We start from the raw sequence: 20,413 nt of genomic DNA on the forward strand, positions 1-20,413 counted from the left end.
AGGAATCGACATTAACCTCACATTAAATTAGCAGCCATGTACTGCCCACAGTGAGTCTCCTTGAAAGTGTACTTGAAATGTGCATAGGAATGACCATTATGATTAAGAATAAACATTGTGAATACTGACATTACATGACCAGCTTGTATGACAATGCAAGTTCATTAAGACTAATAATAAAACTAATAATTTCATAACAAAGCATTTTCATAATTTGGTTGCTGTGATGCACAAGTGAGTCAGCTCTCAAGAGACACTCAGCTGATCTTGTTACAACTACTTTCTCCTTTAAACTTTAGTAAAAAAGAAAATAGAAAAATTTGACTACTAATCAAACTGCATCAAATATTTTTTAAAAGCCTATTGAATGTAATATTTAGCAGTACAAATAGCTAATGAAAGAGCTAGATAGAAGTACATTGAAGAGAATGTCCACAAAGAGCATGTTCAAAGCCACAAAGCATAAAAAAATGGTGAGGCCACAATACACTGAGGCTCATCATTAATATTTTAGCTAAGATGATGCACAGGCTACTCAAAAATAACATATTTTTCACCTTTGTACATTATGTCGACCAAAGTTAACTTGCTTTCCAGGTTGTTATAAATGACATATGTCTGCTCTCTGTAATTTCTTTTATGTTGTGGATAAAAGTGCAACTTTAATTATGCAGAGTGGTTTGACGTGAAAAGCTTTGTGCTAGAGATACTTACAGAGTAAGAGTTGTTCACAGTGCTGGTGATGGGAACCAGCCATTTGAGGAGTTTAATGATACCTTACAATACGCTACCTTACAATACGTTATTACATAAGATGGTTATGAATACACTGCGTGATGTCTGAGACATTGTTTTATGGTAGTTTTGTGATTTAAAACGCATTTTAATCAATTGATTTTAATCCATTCATGGTGACAGGAAGCATGAAGGGCATTCTTAGGCAAAATAGTCCCCAAAGAAAACTTATTTTTTCAGACTTACCACTATTTTACCATTATCAATGTTACATAAAGAAACTTAGAAGACATGTATAGGTTCACTGGTGGTTTTGGATAGTAAACAAAATGGCTATATTTGCCTTGTAGACATCGGGACTCCTGATTCCCATCACCACCATTGTAACAAAAACTGCCTGTAAGTTTCTCTGCAAATGAACTATTTCACATCAAACCACTCTGAATGACTTTGTTTACTTTTCAACTGCTGAATTATACAGAAATTTTGAAAATTCAGTGGAATTCGCTGAAACAGGTACTGAAAATAGAATGGATATAAACTGATATAAAATGAGAAATGCAGTACAAAAAGAGGTGATCTGATCATCAGACATTCCCATAGATGTTCTGCTCAGCCAGGTTGGTGTAATCATCCTCATCGTAGCTCTGTGGATAAAAGAAAAAGACTTAAAGACAGTGTACACAGTCAGCTGATTACTAAAGACAGTCACTCAAAAATTCAAACCTCAGTTAAAATAACAATATTAATAGATGCACTATTCAATGTTTGATAAATATGTCTACTGTTCCTTTTATTTCAGAAAACAAAGTTTAAAAAAATATACATATTCTCCAAAACTGGGCCACATCTGACAGGAAATGACTGGCAAATATACCACAGAAAATACCCAAGGAGGGCCTGGGTTCGATTTCCCTGGGACCTTTTTGTGTGGAGTGTTTGTGTGAACATGTATGTCTGTGTGTGTGCCCTGTGATGGACTGGTGACCTGTCCAGGGTGTATCCTGCCTTCCACCCAATGACTGCTGGGATAGGCTCCAGCTCCCCCTGGAAAAGCGGCTTAGAAGGTGTGTGTGTGTGTGTGTGTGTGTGTGTGTGTGTGTGTGTGTGTGTGTGTGTGTATGTACTGGCACAGAAGTGGGCAATAGTCCAGCCTGTTTACAGCTGTAAAAAAGACCAGATCTCAGCCACATTTAAACCACCACTGCTAGAACTGATATCATTTAACCACAGGAACAACAACTAGGTCATTACTGTGCCATATTGTATGTAGGTTAAAACTTTAACTGGAGTGGTAGTTTAATGGCAGCTGAGATACACCCCTCTTATGGCTATTAAAAAGACTGATTTGTGGCTCAGGTTTGAATCAAAATCTGAAATCAGGCAAGTTACTTACTGCTGAGTATGTGTCCTTTGATTTGCTGTAGTCTTTGTGTTCACTAAGATGTGTATAAACGTTAGAAAAGAACAAACAGAGAGAAACAAAAAAGGTGGCAGCTTTTTAGTGGGATCTAATATTTGAAAATACATGGCGTTTCTGTGCACAATTGTTTTTTATCATTTTTTTGGTTATGTTTTTGTATTTTACCTCTTTGGAGATGGAAAGCGAGGTTTGGAAAACCCTGCACTTCCTGACACAACGCTTACAGTGTTGTTTGGCCTATGAGCACAGAAGCTTATGATTAGTTGGATGTGATAAGCATCATTTAACAAACACATTTGTTTCCTGGCATGTTAACATACATGAACTATGTAGGATTGTAATCTGTTTGTAGTATGCAAGCATATAAAAATGCCAATCATCTTATTTGTTTTATTTTACCATACTGCTATAGTATAATATTAAACAAGAACCAGGGTTACATAGCCAAAGCCAAACATATGAAGACATTTATGTATGGGGCTTACAAAATAACCCCAGCCTACATGTCTGTCCTTTGCCTTCCAGTTCCACATTTTTAAAATTAAAACTCTCTCATCCATCCTGTTTTGATATGTTAACAAAAACTTTATAGCAAAAATTACTCAAATGAAGACACTTACTTAGTGGTCATATGCACAGCAGGCTCATTCCTCCGATGACTCCTGTAAACACAGCAAAATATAGGTGATCGACTTCAGATTAGACCATATGCCCAAATATAGCCTTACACAAAAGGTGACATTCTGTTCTGTTCAGCTGAACTACATACTGGACATTCTTACTGCTCGCAACAGAGTTCTACAGATATTACACACAATTCACATCATGTTGACCATTTTGCTATGCAAATTATGAAAAAAAGGTTGCGTTAAAAGCATGTGCATTTTACGGGACAGAGTTTCATTTGGACCATCATATAAAACAGTTGGCAGTTGAAGAACTGTGGGAACCAGAGCTTTCCTGTACTGGTCCTTCCTTGGATTGGAACACTATATTAAGTCACTGTTCTAAAAAAAATTGGCACATCAGTTTATCCATTATAAAATAATTCATAGAGCATATGCAACACTTGCAGGAGATATCAAATGAAATGTATTTCTAGTCATACCTGTAATATTTGTAACTCTGCACCTGGTACACTGACGCATATGTTCTGGTAATGTTCTAAAGTAGCAGATATATGGACCTCCACAGTAGATATATTATCTAAAGTATTTGATCTCAGAATTCCACTGTCACCACATTTATGTCTCTTAAATGATGACTCAGCTCTTCACTTTTCTTCAATTCAGCCGAGGATGCTGATGGCAGGTTTTACAGCTAGCAATAAAACTGTCTTGAGCTTTGGATTACCCCACAGCGTTCAGCTATGAAATTCTGGATATCCAGTTTTCAGAATATAGTTTGGATGAAAAATCTGACAGCAAAGCTTAACAAGGCAAAACAGTCAACAATAAGAAACTTCTTATTGTTGACTGACTTCTAATATGGAGTTCCTCCTGATGTTGCTTTCAGAGGTAGACTGGAACTCTGAAGTAACTAATCCAGTAGAGGATAAATGATTTTTACTCTCCACGCACTATGCAGCCCTGTTCTGTGTGCATCACTTCGTGGCTGAGCTGTTGTTGCTACTAGATGCTTCTATTTATAATAATAGCACTTACAGCTGCCCGGGGCAGATCTAGCACCACAGAAATATCATAAACTGACTTGTGGAAAGGTGACATCCTATGACACTGACATTTAAAGTCACTGAGCTCTTCAGTATAGTGATGGGTGAGGCTGAAGTATCTGAACTAAATTATGACGGGTGTCCACATACATATAAAATACCACATAGTGTATATGTTGAGTACATCGGGAATTTAAATTACTGACAGTTACAAATATCATGTACTGTTTCCCCATCCTTATGGCTCGTGTGGTATACTGTTTAATGGTTTTATTCCTTATGCAATTGGCTGTCATGGTCATGAACTCTCCCTATTTAGGACTGGTCCACTCTGGCTCTCTGGTTCTAGCTCTGGCTCCACCCACTCATTAATTCACACACCTATGGTTCATTACAACAACTGATTGCAACCTCTATATGTACACAGCTATATGCAAAATTTGGGCACCCCTAAGTGGAATATACAAAAGTCTGGACACTCATCGAGTTGTACGTTCTCAGAACTTAACTGACTCGTTAGGACTGGTTTGACAGGGAATGTCTTTAGGAATTGTCAGCTGATGATAATTTTAGAGTGTAATAAATTCTATGACACTTCACACCTTGTGCTAATACACAACAATCATGGGCTCCTCTGAGCAGCTGGCTGAGGATCTGAAAACGAAGCTAACTGATATCTACAAAGCAGGGGAAGGTTATAAAAGGACACCAAAGCACTTCCAGCTCACAGTTTTCACTGTCCAAAATATTATTAACAAATGGCAGTTAAGGGGAACTGTAGAAGTTAAGTCAGGTCTGGAACCCCCTATGAAAGCAAGAAGGTTTAGCTAACACATGTTAAAGTTAGTGGTGCACCATTCTACAGTGCGACATTGCTTACACAGGCACAATCTGCAGGTAAGAATCACCAGAATGAAACCTCAGAAAACTCAACATCTGAAGTGTGCAACAACATCTAACCATAACCAGAGGCATTTTGGAAACAAGTGCTGTTCAGTGATGAAGTAAAAATTTAATGCTTTGGTTATAGTCATAAAAAGTGTGTTTGGAGGAAAAAAGAGCCGCATTTGATGAAAAGAACACCTTGCATACGGTGGATCTATGATGCTCTTGGGTTGTGCAGCAACCAGTGGCACATAACACTTAGCACAGGCAGTATGGATTCTACTAACAGGGCAATGATCCAAAACATACCTTAAAATCAACCATTAACTACAAGAAATGTAAGCTGAAGCTTTTGGAATGGCCCTCACAGTCCCCTGAAAATCTGTCATTGAAAATCTGTGAGTAGGTCTTAAATATGCTGTGCATACAAGATGGACGAACTACAAACTTTTCGCAAGGAAGAATGGATGAAAGTACTCCTAGCTGGCTACAAAAAGTGTTTGCAGGCTGTAAAATGTGCCAAAGTGGCTGCTGCTAAGTCTTGACTTATTACGATGTCCAAACATTTGCACATACCGCAAATACAGTTTAATTTCTATTTTTAATCAAAAGCAATCAACTATAAAGTAATCGTGCATTAACATTTATAGAACAATGTTATTTTTAAACTGCTGAAGGGTTGCACATTTCTTTTCACTCCAAAAATCAACCAAAATATGTGATTTGGCCAAGAGTGCCCAAACCTTTGCATGCAACTATGCTTCAGTGTTCTCAGCATTAACTTGCTGTTCCTGCACATTGTAGAACCTTAGTTGTGTTTTTTTTTGTTGTTGTTGTTGTATATGTGCATCACAGAGTTACAGGTTGCTTTGTCAGTTATACACTGGAATAATGTGTAATCAGTATTATTGAATCCAGGAAGTAGTTCTCACTGGTGTGTACTTAATCTTTTATGTAGAAAATGTGTATTTGAATTGTTTCCAAACTACTATTTTAAACACAAGTGGTTCAAAAGCACTGAAAAGTTTGAGATTATCTCATTCATTTCTACTATCACTGGATTTGCCTGCATTGTTGCTGCCTGTGTACTGTCTCCCGCCTGTGATAACTATGAGTGTTGGATTGCCCCTAATAAAGCTATTCTGTTCATGTCCTGCTTCAAAGCCTCATTTGTTACATTGGCATGCCTATCTGCAATATAGACAGCAAGCATTTGACTAGGTCCAGTTCCCTGCAGTCCTTCCAGGAAAATTCCAATCCACTGACCTGAACCTGTTGATTACAAAGTAAGATAATCAGAAATAAATAGTAAGACAGTCAAGAATTTCAGTTAGTAATTAAACATTTAGTAATCCATATAAATATTGGGTACTATAAAGCATGACTGCTGACAATTGTCTGTTATGTATTAAGTGCTGTACAAAAAGGTCTAATGGTTTTTTCAATAGACCTGTTTTCTTTAAACCAATAGAAAATGCTTACCTGCGGGACATCCTTGAGAGGCGACCTAGCATTCTGTTTACACAAAAGGATTATAATCATTAGGTGTAAGATAGGTGTAAACTGTTATTACATACAGCATGTCATAATGTTTGCGGGCACTAAAGTACATTTATAACATAAGCTGTCATGACATCGGACATTATGGCATCTGTCATGACAACTGCAAGTAATGATGACATAACATTTTTATATCACTGAACAAAATGTGTCAAGAAAACTCATTACATCATATTACATCTGTTACGACATGTTTATGACATGATTATGTTAATGTCATATAGAAGGGCTCAAGTAAAGTGTTACTTTAAAAAGTCATGTTTGTATTTCTGTAGAGACCACTGTGTCTACTGCAGTGAGCAGAACTAATACATTTATGTAAATATGTGGATATCTACAAATTAATTCATTCAGTTTGTTTATTATCTACATGAGGGACCAGTGGTGCAGCTGGCTTTTTAAAACATTTCCACTCCACTGAGTTTAGAAAATAGTCAGCAGTGGTTCTGTGGTCAGAAACTCACCACTGATGAAGGCCTACAGACTGGGAGAAAATAGACTGCTGTGTGGGCTTATCGACAGCAAAATGAGAAAACTGAAAATGAGAAGTGGCTTCTGCTTTTGTTTTCAAAGAACAAACTTTCCATCCACTGTCTAAATTATACTTAAGATATTTGCATGCTCTGTTCTCTTTACCAGATGCCTTCATTCTTGTTATTTTAGACAGTTCAGACCAGAAGTTAACTGGACTATAATAGATTTTGAATAGAGATTTCCCCTTGAAAACCAACGCATGATATCAAGTGTAAAATGTCAAGCGAAGTTCAGTGGAATATAAACGAATGTGAGTAGGATGTGTGTGAATCTTGTTTTTTAATTAACACAAACAGAACTAGGTGTACTTAAATGGAACCGGTCTTAATTATAACCACAGAATCAGTAAAGTGAAAAGAGTCAAGACAGACACCAGCTGTGCTGAAGCAGAAATAAAAGCACTCACATTAAATATCACACTATTGACATTCAGACTACATGAATGAATGAATGGTCGGAATACTGAATGTATTAAAAATACTAATATACTTACCCATTTTCACTTCTAGACTGGAGCTCCTGGATTTGCTTCCTAATGATGGTTTGAGTGAGGGAAAAGAAAAAAAAGACAATAAAGTATTATTAAGTGTTGATATTGACTAGTTAGCAAAACATCACTGACCAATAAAAAGGTCAAATTTTTCAAGGTTTTTTTTTCTACATCATTTGAGCACAGACGCTGCCTCTTACATTGTGTGAAAATTTCATGATGCAGGCACCAATAACAATGCTCCAAAATTACTTGAAAAAATCTCCTGTAAATTTGCAATTTTGGAAATGTTTTTATTTTTTGGATGGCAACAATAACCTACTCAGACTGCAAACACCACACTGGTTGTAGTACATGTTTTATTGATTTTCTATGTGAAAATAGCATTTTTACATATTTTAGTGCACTATTATAATTTATTTGTTTAAAGTATTGGAACAAAACATAGATACAACACATAAATTGTGCCATAACTGTATATTAAACAAAAGAAGTGTGTTCTCTGTAGACAGTGTGAACTTTTTTCCACTTAGAAAATCAACAAATGATAATTTGAGTAAAGGTGAATAAGCTTTTGCATAGGATTGTAAGTTCTGTTCATTACAGCAACAACAAAAAAATCACACATTTATTTATTTACAGGTAAAGCAAATGTAAACTTATAAACTTTATTCAGACTCACTTATATTTCTTGTTCATGAAGAAACACACTCCTCCAAATAAAAAGGCAGTTCCAACCACAGCGACAACTGGAATGACGATATGTAAAATATTTGCCTTACCTAAAAAAACAGACATAACTGAAGTTACACAGCCCCTAAGCCACTGAGGTTTATTCTAAGGGTATAGTAATTATGTGCTATTTGAATGATATTGTAAGCCTCACGTCTTTAACCCTTCTGTCAGTGCATATGTGATAATGGCCAACTAGTGACTTTCATGTAGTTCCAGGAACAGATTTTTGCTGATTTCCCTCCAAATATCATGGTGGAACACAGGCCTGGTTGTTGTACTTTTCTCTTTAGCTCTTACTTCTCAAAACACATCACTGATACAATATCAGACAAACCTAAATGTAATGAAAACTTACAGTGTTCTGCACAGCATGTGTGGAGCATTATATAATTATTTGATTGGTTTTATGATATATTAGGTTTTGTGCATTTGTGGCCACTGACCTCATAGTGGTGTTGGTTGTCAGCAGCATTATCAGAGGCATAGCAAAGAAGTGGCCAGTATGGCGGCTTTTCTGGCCCCCTTATTTACATACTGTGAGACAGTCAGCCATCATCAATAAAGCATCAATCATGCTTTGTGGTGAAAATCTGACACTGGGGTAGTTACCAAACAGTTATAGGGTATGATATCACTGCATTTAATAATTATTGTATTTTGCTGCGATGTGTGCTGAGCTAATTTAAATGTGCGCTGGGTCTTTTCAGCAGTGCTGCTCTGTAAGTCATGTTATGAAGTAGGCTACTGGACGATACGATGAGTTAACTATCAAAAATTAGTCAGTGATAATTGCTAAGAACCAAAATGATGGCAGCATAAATTTATTAATAAATTAATTTAACTTCTACGGTCTGTCTATGTGAAGTGTTTTTCTTAAATTTAACATTGTGCACTGAAGAAAGTGACGCATTTAATTTACTTGATTTAAATACATCATTTACTCATGATTTACTAAAATATGTTGCATCAACACACTTTTGTTTTTCAGTTTACTTTCATCAGTAGTTGTGTTGTAATATTTAATTCATGTGAAAATTTCATGTGGAAATGATTTAGTTGAAACATGTACAGTAAAAAAACAATGCATCATTTTTTATGTAATCTTAATACATTAATGCTATTTTTTTTTACAAACACTGTGCCACCCCAATAAAATCTCTAGGTAACACTTTATCTTGAGTGGTTCTTTATAGATGATTAATAAACACTTAGCAGACATATTACCCAAAACCTAACCCTAACTTTTACCTCAATCCAAAACCTAATCCTAACACTCATATATTTTTGACATGTTACTGAGAGTCTGTGAGTGTTTGTTTCATTTAAAAAGGACCACTCAAAAAAAAGTGTCACCGTCTGTAGGTCTTGTCTGGCCACCTCATTCTACAAGTTCTAAGTACGCCCTTGATCGTTATACTTTATGTTAAACCTTATTTTAAACCTATAGTGAACTATTATAAATTAAAGAACATTTCTATTCTGAGCATGAGTATTAATCATTTGTTTTATTCAGGATCATTTAATCTAATGAATGTCTTTAAATCACATAAAATTTGTCCACAGTCATGCAAAAAAAAAAACCACACAGTTAAACATTATCCTTCAAAACTGCCCTACATTTATTCTAGCGACAAGCACTTTATTACCTTTCTCTGACAAGTCATCTCACTGTGGACGTTCCTGTCTATGCAACAAGCACCCCCGTCATGAATTTGACAACCAACCCCACAAGTGCTACTATTCAAAAGGGCATGCTAAAGACCTTCACACTTGAGGAAAGGGCACACACAATACATTAAGTTGATTTTAAGCTGTGTTCATGTTCTTATCATTAGTAACAGAATAGATCTGACTCCAAAAACGTACTTTGTGATGTGACAAGATTTAATCTCTTGCAATTAGAGAGAAGATAAGAATGTATATGATTTCTGACCTGAAATTGTAACATGTTAGTATCAATATTTCTAGACATCTGCCTCTGGTGGACCAGAAAATGGAACTGAGACAACAGCCCCTGTGACAACCAACCCTGTGTTCTCCTAAACATTTAGCAAAATCTTGAGTAGTGGGCCTTTTATATGTATGTACTTTATTAAGATTTTTTATGTCATCTGTTCCTTAGTAACATATGGGCAACTATGGTAGACAGAGAACATGACTTACGTTTCACGTGTAAGACAGAAGAAACTGAAGACTGCAGGCCGCCGTGGAAACTGACGTTGCAGGTGAGGTCTGTGAAATCGTCCTTCTCTGTTGGGATGAAAGTCAGCAAGGATTCCACTTCCCAGTTTCCATGAAGAATGTCCCTGTTGTTCAAAGTGGCTTCAGTATTTGAACGGCTCCAGGTGATGGTGGGGGGACGGGAGGGACAGGTATGTCTGATAGAACACTTGAACGTAGTAGGAACTCCATCTTCCAAGGTTTTCATTTGTTCTAGCTTTGGTTTCTCTGCCGCCGCTAAACAGCAAATACAACAGTGTGGCTATTATTACTAATATTAAAGAGTTTAATCTCTTTCTTTATGATTTTAAAACTATGGCCTCTAGACTGGGGATGGTAAGAATGGAATTAACCAGGAAACCTATTGCATGCTATTTTCAAACAAGAGGAATACAAGGACACAGCATCACACAGATGTGCTGTCATAAACAGTTGGTTAGTATGAAAAAAAAAGTTTCACAATGGTCTCCCAGTGTTCTCTATGATGTCTATGACTTATTTGTGTCATACATGCTGGGTATGACATTCTGTGAGGTCATTGAGACTAAGGGATACAGTGCCTTGGAATGCCCATTTTAAAGATTAGAGAGAGAACAATGATGGACTCTGAAACGTGCATTTGTGTAATGAATCAACTGCCAGAGTTTTCTAGTTCCAAACAACTCCTAACTTATAAAAAAGAGGAGCTCACATATGGAATTTATTTCTATTTCTAATATTTCTTCCTCTAAAATGAAAAATAAACATATTAATAAAAGATACAGGCTATTACTCACATAAATATCTAAACATGCATATCTTGACCGTGACCAAAGCAAAATGAATTTACTGCTGGCCATTCATATGAACTATCATTGTTTAACACTGGGATCAGACCCTGACTTTGGTTACTTCTAGATAAACCACAATTTGTGATGCCTGATAGTTACAGTTAGCAGACCAAATATTAACAGAGATATAGTCAACAGAGCAAACTACAGTCATACTTACGCATCATGGAGAGGGTCACACAGCTTTCCACAAAAGAATACTTATCTATGTCTGGGATTTCAGCCCTGAAACAAAATGGGCCGTTGTCATGATTTTTGACCTCATCTATCTCTAAAGTGCAGTTTTTTTCACCCAAGTGGCCAAGCAGTCGTGTGCGACCCTTGAAGCTGTCTGCAATTTCAATATGGTCTTCATGATAGATGTTTTCTTTTTTATCCTTTTTGTGCCAGATTCCCCTAATACGCGAGTCTGGAAGTTGTCTTCCAGGGTACTGGAACTTGCAGGGCACCACAACACAAGAAGAGACCAGCGTTTTCAATTCAGAGACAACCTCTGCCTTCCACACATCGGACAATACAGTGGCGAACATCACTGGAAGAATTAAGACAAGCATAGTAATGAGCACAGACATGCACTGTTTAAAAAGCAGTGCAATTTGCAATGAAAACATTTCCTTCAAAATGATGAAATGAATGCAAACATTAAGTAATATCAATAAAAAAATTAATTAAATAAAAATATTAGATTGTACCTTGAAGACAAAGCCAGCAGAACAGTAATCTTCCCTGTGTCCTCATGCTGTAAAAGCAAACGTATAAGACTGCTGAAAGTAATCTGTTAGTATGTGAAATCAGCAATGGTTAACTAATAACACTGTGGTAAATCAATATAATATTTAGGATACTATGTCAGTACTGCAGTGTGTGTACTGTAATCACAACATTCAAATCATGACAACATCCATGACTAGCTGTCCCACGAAGACACCACAGATACCAAGCATGTGGTCTTAATGAGTGCCTGTGCAATGATTTGCAAATCATTTTTGACTTGTATTCAGTTGAAAACAGTACAAAGACAATATCATCATCATCAGTTTTTTTTCTGTATACGTATGCTTATTCTAAATTTCATGCCTACAAAATGCTCCAAAAAAGTTGGGACAGGAGCGTGTTTACCACTGTGTTACATCCCTTTAACGGTGTTCACTAACTGTTTGGAAACTAAGAACTCTACTTGTTTTAGTTTTAAAGTGTATTTTTTTCCCATTCTAACTTGAAATAACACTTCAGTTCCCCAACACTCTGGGATCTATGGAATCAAAAACAAGTCAAAAGGATTGATTGACCAATACCTAATCAAAATTAACTAGTCCAATCCAGTCGCAAGTTTGATTAATCCAATTGCAACAGTTGTTGAAGTCACTCAAAGCTTTTCAAAGATGTTAGAACTTGCCTCTACCAGTAAGCAAGGTGAGCAACAAAACCAAAATGCTCCTGATGAAATCAGTGAAGCTCTCTACACCAGCTGATATGGTGTAACGCACCATTTTTGATGGATGCCCATTTCAACATTTGATGCATCATTCAGTCATTTCACCTCAAAATGGAGAAGAAGAAACTCATTCATGAAGTGGAGAAAAGGAGGATCTCTACAACCTGATGGATGTTTTGAATAAATAATCTTTATCTTTGATAGTTCTAACAAGTAGCATTTATTAATCAAAAGAATAGTAATCTTCACACTGTAAGATAGGCCTTAGCTTGCCTGGGAACTTGGACACCGGAGTGCCCTTTTAACAAAGAGGCCTCCAGAAGTTTGTGAGTATCTGCTGTGTGAGAAAGAAGAGCTGTCCTTGAGATGATAAGAACTAGTCTCTGGAGTAGGTGAATTTACAATGCGACCAGTAAGGTTTGGAAATTATGAGAACTAAGATGGTATAGAATTTTATAGAAAGGGAGGGGTGATTACTTCATCACTCCAAACAGGATATAAAAATGGGTGTTTTGCGATGATCTTTGCATTGCGGTTGTCCGGGAACCATCTTGCTATTCAAGCTCAATAAAGAAGAAGGCCTTTTCCTTCCTTCCACAAGAACTCAGCGACTGAAGTCCCTTATTTTACTTTGCTCTTTTACACTTAGGCATTTTTCTTATTTTGTTAGAAGAAGTTATACTGCAGTTAGCTCTTAAGGTAATAGTATTAGAACATGCTACAAGAATCCATCTTCTGTCCACGGGCCTTGGGCACAGAAGAGAGGCTCTTAGGCCCGACAAACCCTTCCAGCAAGAAAACACCAGAGTTGATTTGGTTTGTTTTGTGCCACTGACTGATAAGGATACATAGCTACATAACTCATTATGCACTCCATTAATTTAATGTCTCCAAGCCTCCACATCCATCAGTTAAGCAGCTATTTTCTGCCCTTGGGCCATGGTTTGTTTACATCTCTTACTCTTGCTCTTGATGTTCTTGAAGGCTTTGGGACGCGATGTGATACAACATCTGAATGCTGGCGAACTGTTAGGATATGGTAGAAGTGGGTTCAAACATCTTTCAAAAGCTTTGAGTGACAGCAAGCACTTATTGTTGTGATTGAATAAAATCAAACTCAGTATCTGATTGGACCAGTAATAGCTTTTCTGTTGGCCATTTACCAGCAAAACAAAAATAAGGTCAAAAATTTGTCACTGCAAAAGTTCACACAAACAGGAGTGAAGATGTGTGAGTGGATTTGTACTGTCACACTGACAAGCTAACACCATGGAACATTTGCAAACTACAATTTTCCATATAATTTCATGGTCTGGCACAATTTAATAATTTATGCAGTACTGATTTACACATCCTGCGTTGGACTGGTGACCTGTCCAGGGTGTATCCTGCCTTCCACCCAATGACTCAATAGGATAGGCTCAAGCTCCCCCCGCAACCCAGAAGGAGAAGCGGCTTAGAAAATGTGTGTGTGTGTGTGAACATTTATTTACAAATGCCAATTTTTTCTACACATTTGAAAAAAACATTTTATGGGTGTGGTATGAAAAGCTGTGCCTTCATTAGAAGGGCATTTGTTGTTGTTGTTAATGTTGTCATTTGTTAGGCTAGAAATAACCTTCCCTGCTATTCTCACTGTTATTAAGTGGCCTTTTCAGCTTCGTTCAATAAAAGATTATTTATTTTATGCATATTTCAGTACATTTGTGAATATCATTGTACAAGCCCAAAATCTTTTTGACCTTTATTTGACAGCATAGGGGCCTCCATTGTCACATACTGTGCCTCATAATGTGCCACACATTTGCAAAGGGCAGCAGGTCCAGTCTAGCACCTGCACTCTTTTGTGCAGCGATGATGCTATAAGATGTGTAGAATGTGGCTTAGCATTGTCTTGCTGAAAAAAGCAGGGACATTCCTGACAAAGATGACATCTACATGGCAGCATTTGTTGCTCCAAAATGTGTATGTACCCCTCAGCAATGATGATGCCTTCACAGTGTAAGTTACCTATGCCATTGTCACCCTATACAATGACAGTTCCTAAACTGTGGGACTATTTGCTTACCTCTTTTTTCACAAAGTGGCAAACCTTGACCCATCCTTGTTTGTAAATGACTGAGCCTTTCATGAAAGCTCCTTTTATACCCAATCATGATAGCATCACCTGTTACCTATGTTCTTTTAACTGTGGAAAGCCCCATCCCAAATTTATTGAAAAGGGTTGCAGGCATGAAATTGGGATTTGGTGTATATTTGCAAAAATCAATTAAGTTGAGAGGGTCAAATATTAAATATTTTTTTCTTTGTGTTGTTTTCAATTAAATACCTCAAAAAAAAACTCTTAATTGTTAAAAAGAACTCTTTAAGTTTTTTCTGTATTAACAGCCCACTGTCAAATTATAGGCAGTGAGGTAAAGTGGTGTAAAAGTTGCCTCAGCTGTTGATATGACACACAATACATGGCTTTCTAAGTATTCGCACTATTGTTTTATTATTTTATTTGAATATAATATTTGAAATGTAGCCTGTTTAATGCACATGTATAAAACGTATAAAATCTGGATAATTTTCAGAACCATAAAGCAATGCATTACAGTCCGGTCTTAAGTCTTCGCAGTGATGGTAATGCGCTTTCAGTGAAGGACAACCATTATACAAATATTCATGCATATTCTTGTGCAAATACTCATTTACATAAAAAAATATCGCTACACTGAATTCTGAGAAACTGAAGGCCAGATGTACGTACGAGTCACTTCACAGTTACTTATCAGTTCATATTTAAAATATGACATGCTTGTGTTTCTGGAGGACAAATAGGATAATTGGGATAAATATAAGATAAAAGAAACATCTCAGTGCAGGGGCGTGACTAGCCAGCCAACATGAGGCACTGAGCCAATCAGACCTGTCTCAAGACCTGTCCTGTTTTCTTAGTCCTCCAATCACTGCTTTGATACCGTTGTTAGCTGCTTTTCAGCATGTACACATCAGCTTTGGATCTAAACACACCTGTTTTGCTCTGTTTGTGAATCATTTCATTTTCATTACACTTGTAGTTGGTAATATGAGCTAATTTGACTGAATAATGAGCAGTGTGACTGATTGGGCTTCAGCGTTGCACTGAATGCAGTAGCCTTATTGTTTTCATGGATGTCAACAATGTGGGAGCAATATTGCTCAATGTATGTGGTATTATAGGAGTTCTCAGCATCAACATCATGAAAATGGGACTAAAACTAATATCTAATATCTACCTATTTGTTTTTGTCTTAATAGCTTAATTAAACTGTTTTAGTATTACTTGTTTTTAGTTTTGACATGAATTATACGGCAGTATGTGTTACTAATCTGCATTTGAAATAATATAAAATGCAGACATTTTCCCTTTGAAAACAGGCTCAATACATGCAACAAAACCGATTTATGGGGCACAACATAGCGGCTTAGTTTTATACGTCACTAATGAGCTTAAACCTATCAAGGTCCAATATACTAAAATATGTTCATGAGAAGATGCGTCAGGTGCTACCAATACTTGCAAGAATCAGCATGAGGCCACACTGCTAATGCCAAACCAGCATCAGCTCCTTCTTGTTAGGGGCAGCTGGAGCCCCTAGCGAATGTTTTTTGTGTAATATCCGATTTACATTATTCTCGGCTTTTGTTCTTATTTTTCTGCTGTTTTTTTGCAGCGTAACTCGTCCCGCAGCTTTTGAGATACCAACACCGTTCCAACTCCAGATTGTCCGGCCTGATTGTGTGATGCATGCTTGTATACAGCTTTTTGATCAGATGCACGGATTCTGTGTAGCAAGGGAATTTTGCGGATTTTTTTCCCATAGAGAATGAATGGGGTGAACATTTGCATGCCAATCTAAGGTACTTCTGCTTGCTTGAACAACACAGTTTTTCATACACTATCTCAGGGCAGGCCCCCAAGCATGAATTCACTGTTGTTCTGACCCACACTCATCCGTTTGTCGTTTTATTCCATCCTTTGTTTCTCCCATAGACTTACATTGAGCGGAATGTTGGCAGCATGCCGCACGTGATGTCACAATGGGCCCCTCTCTCACACACCCATACAAACTCACGCACGGAGCCCAAAGTCTCACATGCTAACAGCCTAATGCTCAGCAGTATCAGCACACATAATGATTTTTTAAGGTGGAACTGCTTTTAAGGTGGAATTGCACTTAGCTAGCACAAGAACTACTCCACCGCCATACTGACCCGCACTCCTCTTTGTGTCATTTTTTCATCCCTCATTAATCTCTTTGAGTCCCATTCATTTTCGCCACCACTCAAACTCTATTACTTCTTTGCCAGACAGTGACCAAAATGCATGTACTCATTCAGGGCAGGTCCCCAAGTTCTAATCCACAGCCGTCCTGACCCGCACTCCTCTATTTGTTGTTTTTTCATCCTTCGTTCCTCTCACACAGCCCCATTCATTTTCGCCACCACTCAAACTTTATTATTTTGTTTCCTGACACCTACCGAAATGCAATGAAGTACTCACTCAGGGCACCGCTCCACGCTCTAACCCACAGCCATACTGACCTGCACTCCTCTATTTGTCATTTTTTCATCACTCGTTCCGCCCTTAGAGTCCCATTCATTTTCGCCACCACTCAAACTCTATTGCTTTTTTACCTGACGGCAAATAAACTACATGTACTCACTCAGGGCAGGTTCCCAAGCTCCAATCCAAAGTTAATCTGACCCACACTCCTCTATTTGTCATTTTTGCATCCCTCGTTCCGCCCATAGAGTCTCATTCATTTTCATCACCACTCAAACTCTATTACTTCTTTGCCCAAAACCCACCAAAATGCTAGTACTCACTCATAGCACCGCTCCAAACTCTAATCCACATAATTCCATTTTTTCATCCTTTCTTCCTCCTACAGACTTCCATAGTAACCGCTATGCAAACATTCTGTGTTTCCTTCAGAAAATGCACTTTTCTAGTTGTGTCTGTGTTTTAATTCATGACTTTATGACACAAATACAACAGCACTGAGGGAAACAGCAGTATTACCAGGAATCAAACCTGTGGTGTGCAGAAATGTTAGCCTGCTAGCTAAGTATTTACTAATGCAACACACTTTGTTTGATCTTTGTTTATCTCTAAAATACCAACTTTGCTGCTAGCCAACTAAAATTTGTGCACTTTTAATTTTAACTGCACAACTACAAGTTCCCGTAATCACTTATCTAACAAAATGCAATATAAATTAACCCCTGTAAAGGATTTCATGAGGCTTTGAGAAATATTAGACCTACTGCATCTTGCATATTTGTTGTTTGCTTTCCTTTTTTATTATAGTAACCTGTTGCTTGTAGCACACAAGAAATAAAGTCCTTGCTAATTTGGTTTTGAACATAACAATATTAGAAACAGAAAAATGTTGTCTGATTCTCAAACAAGTCTTGCTTTGGTTTTTAACTCACTCCTTTTTCAGTGCTTTATGCTGTCTTTACAGCTCTTGGCTCACTGTCATCATAAACATGTCCCCTAATAAAAATCTATTGTAAGAGGTTGTAGGGGGTGAGCGAGGCAGGTGAAATAAGTATGAACAATTAGGGCTGCCATGCTTCTAGGATTTCCCTGGATTGTCCAGGTTTCTGGCTGCCTATCTAAGAAAATAAATAATTCCATTCCTGGACACAAAATGTTTCCCAAGCATTTCCATATGTTAGTATTTCCTATAAGGCTTAAAGTGCTTCTTCTTATCCAGTCCAGCCATTTGTATGCAAAGAATATATTTGATTATCTCAGTTTGCCCTCAATTTAGAGACAACTGTTTGGAAAGGTGCACTGCTTATATTTAGGCATGAGGCAGCATCTCATCACGATAAATGAAAAGATTCGGTTCTGCAGCTAAACTGACATCTATCTACCTTAGACTGCATTGTGAGCATAGCTACCTGTCCACTGAATTCAGCAGAAAAAAAAAAAAATCAAACCACTAATCGAGTGTACAGGAATTTTCACAGGGCTGAGGTGGCAACTCTATGCACAATAAAAGTGTGTACATGTCAACAAGATGCAAATTCATTTTCCCTAATGTCAGAGCCTTAGCAGCTAGGGATATGTAAAACTGACCAACAGTAGGACAGTGGACCCTCAAAATCATAGGTTTAATGATTAAGTAAAGATAGCTTTATTAAGCTAGCAACATTTCTGCAGTTAAGTAGGCTATTAGCAGTTGACATCTATGCTTGCAAATTATATCTTACGGTGTCACAATAAGGTCAAAGTTTTAAAGATGAAAACTGTAATACAGTGAAATCAAATTTTTGTAAATGAAAGCACTTTTAAATAAAATATTATCAAGAACGACCATATATTTTGTTATTTCCTTCTAGAAATTAATGGAAGAGGAAAGTCAAGGGAGAAAATGGAGCTTTTTACTTAGATTTGATTTTTGATTGATAGCTTTTGTTTACATTTTTGCCTGCGCACTAGATGATGAAATCCCTAAATTCCTTGCAGTCATGCATTGAGAGTTGTTGTTTGTTAAACTTTTTTGCAAAGCAGCAACTGAGCCTTTCAAGAAAGCTCTTTTTATATCCAATCATGATTGTATCACCTTGTATGATTGTGTTACCTGTGGAAAGTTCCAAAACAGCTGTTTTTGATCATTCCACAAGCTTCCCAGTCTTATACTGCTTTTTTGGAATGTGCTTCAGATATTTGCAATTAGTGTATATTTTTTAGAAAAATATGTTAATAAGGTAAAATATTAAATATCTCTTCTTTGTGTTGTTTTTTAGTTAAATAATTTCACAAATGCAAACACTGCAAAAATACAACTGAAATGTTCAATTCAGCTGGACTGCTCAGTTCAACTAATTCATTGAAAATTTGAAAAAAAAAACAAAAAACAAAAAAAACATCATTCTGTCCCTGGAGACCAGCCAACATCTCTACACACATTTTTAGATATTGTCCTTGTCCTCCATCAGAGGCTCAGCTTGTCCTGGCATTGTACGCTACTCAGATTTTTATGTCTCCATCATGGCAAGATCTTATCTCTCCATTTTTTTCATTTTCTACTTCTTTGCTTAAGTTGAAAACTCTAGTTGCCTTTCATCATTATCACTACTTCCACATGCCTTTAAGCCATTAAAATTACATCTTCAGGGAAGTTAGAGCTAAAACTTTTAATCTATCTTTACTGTTACTGTTATTACTATTTTGAATGCAGAGTGACACATTCAGAATGAAGATTTGACTAAATGATCTATGCTCAACATGCATTAGACTTTCCTACACCTTCTGTTCTGACAAGTGTACGTTTTTCTTACAGTACACGTTTAAAGTCTGTTTATCAACTGCAGTGTGTTTTAGACCTTCCTAAAGTTTTCTGACTAATTTCTATGCACAATTAAAAACACAAGTAAAGTTTTCTGTTAAAACAGTACATGAAAATATGAAAAGATTATGGACTTACTTGCAGTCTTGCCAGCGCGCAGGAACACAGTGTCTGATCTGTGCTCAATCATGACCTCTTCAGGTCAAGGGTGGTGCAAGTTAAAGTCCAGCCCTCAAATTTGTGTGTGTGCATGTTCATGGGTAGGGCCTTCTTCAGCGTTCTTTGAAAGCACATGATGTTAAAGACTGACTTATTCTGAAAAAATACCCCCTAAAAAAACCTTTCTATTCAAGCATAGTTAATGGAAAATCATAAAGTGTGCCCCTAACTGATTTTCTGTGTTACAGCATACACAATACAGTGTAACAACACCTAAAATTAGATCAATGGGATCCCAACATTGAATAAAATAAAAATGCAATAAAATTGTTAAAATTAATGTAACAGTATCTAATACCTAGTTTAAATACATTTCTTCTTAGACATTATAACTTTACAGAATT

General features: G+C 36.9%; 1 protein-coding gene across 1 annotated transcript; it reads right to left on the reverse strand.

Moving 5' to 3' along the window:
• Window positions 1–615: 615 nt before the first annotated feature.
• LOC118803670 (sialic acid-binding Ig-like lectin 14) lies at window positions 616–20,040 on the reverse strand. Its single transcript, XM_036564134.1, has 12 exons — window positions 19,989–20,040; window positions 11,777–11,823; window positions 11,245–11,616; window positions 10,198–10,491; window positions 7,982–8,081; window positions 7,303–7,341; window positions 6,198–6,230; window positions 5,982–5,987; window positions 2,779–2,820; window positions 2,324–2,395; window positions 2,132–2,174; window positions 616–1,382 (listed from the first exon to the last, which is right to left on the reverse strand). The coding sequence occupies exons 2-12, from the start codon at window positions 11,820–11,822 to the stop codon at window positions 1,323–1,325; spliced, it is 1,107 nt and encodes a 368-aa protein (XP_036420027.1). The 5' UTR covers window position 11,823; window positions 19,989–20,040; the 3' UTR covers window positions 616–1,322.
• Window positions 20,041–20,413: the final 373 nt, after the last annotated feature.

Source organism: Colossoma macropomum, unplaced genomic scaffold (assembly GCF_904425465.1).
Source record: "Colossoma macropomum unplaced genomic scaffold, Colossoma_macropomum, whole genome shotgun sequence".
In the NCBI taxonomy this organism is placed as follows: domain Eukaryota; kingdom Metazoa; phylum Chordata; class Actinopteri; order Characiformes; family Serrasalmidae; genus Colossoma; species Colossoma macropomum.

What these genes read in the sequence shown, in the direction of transcription:
- LOC118803670 (XM_036564134.1), bottom strand. Translation starts at nt 11,822, where the DNA reads ATGAGGACACAGGGAAGATTACTGTTCTGCTGGCTTTGTCTTCAAG. An exon ending in CTGCTGGCTTTGTCTTCAAG is followed by an intron (nt 11,617 to 11,776) that starts GTACAATCTAAT and finishes TAATTCTTCCAG; the next exon opens with TGATGTTCGCCACTGTATTG. An exon ending in GCTGTGCATATGACCACTAA is followed by an intron (nt 2,396 to 2,778) that starts GTAAGTGTCTTC and finishes CTGTGCTCATAG; the next exon opens with GCCAAACAACACTGTAAGCG.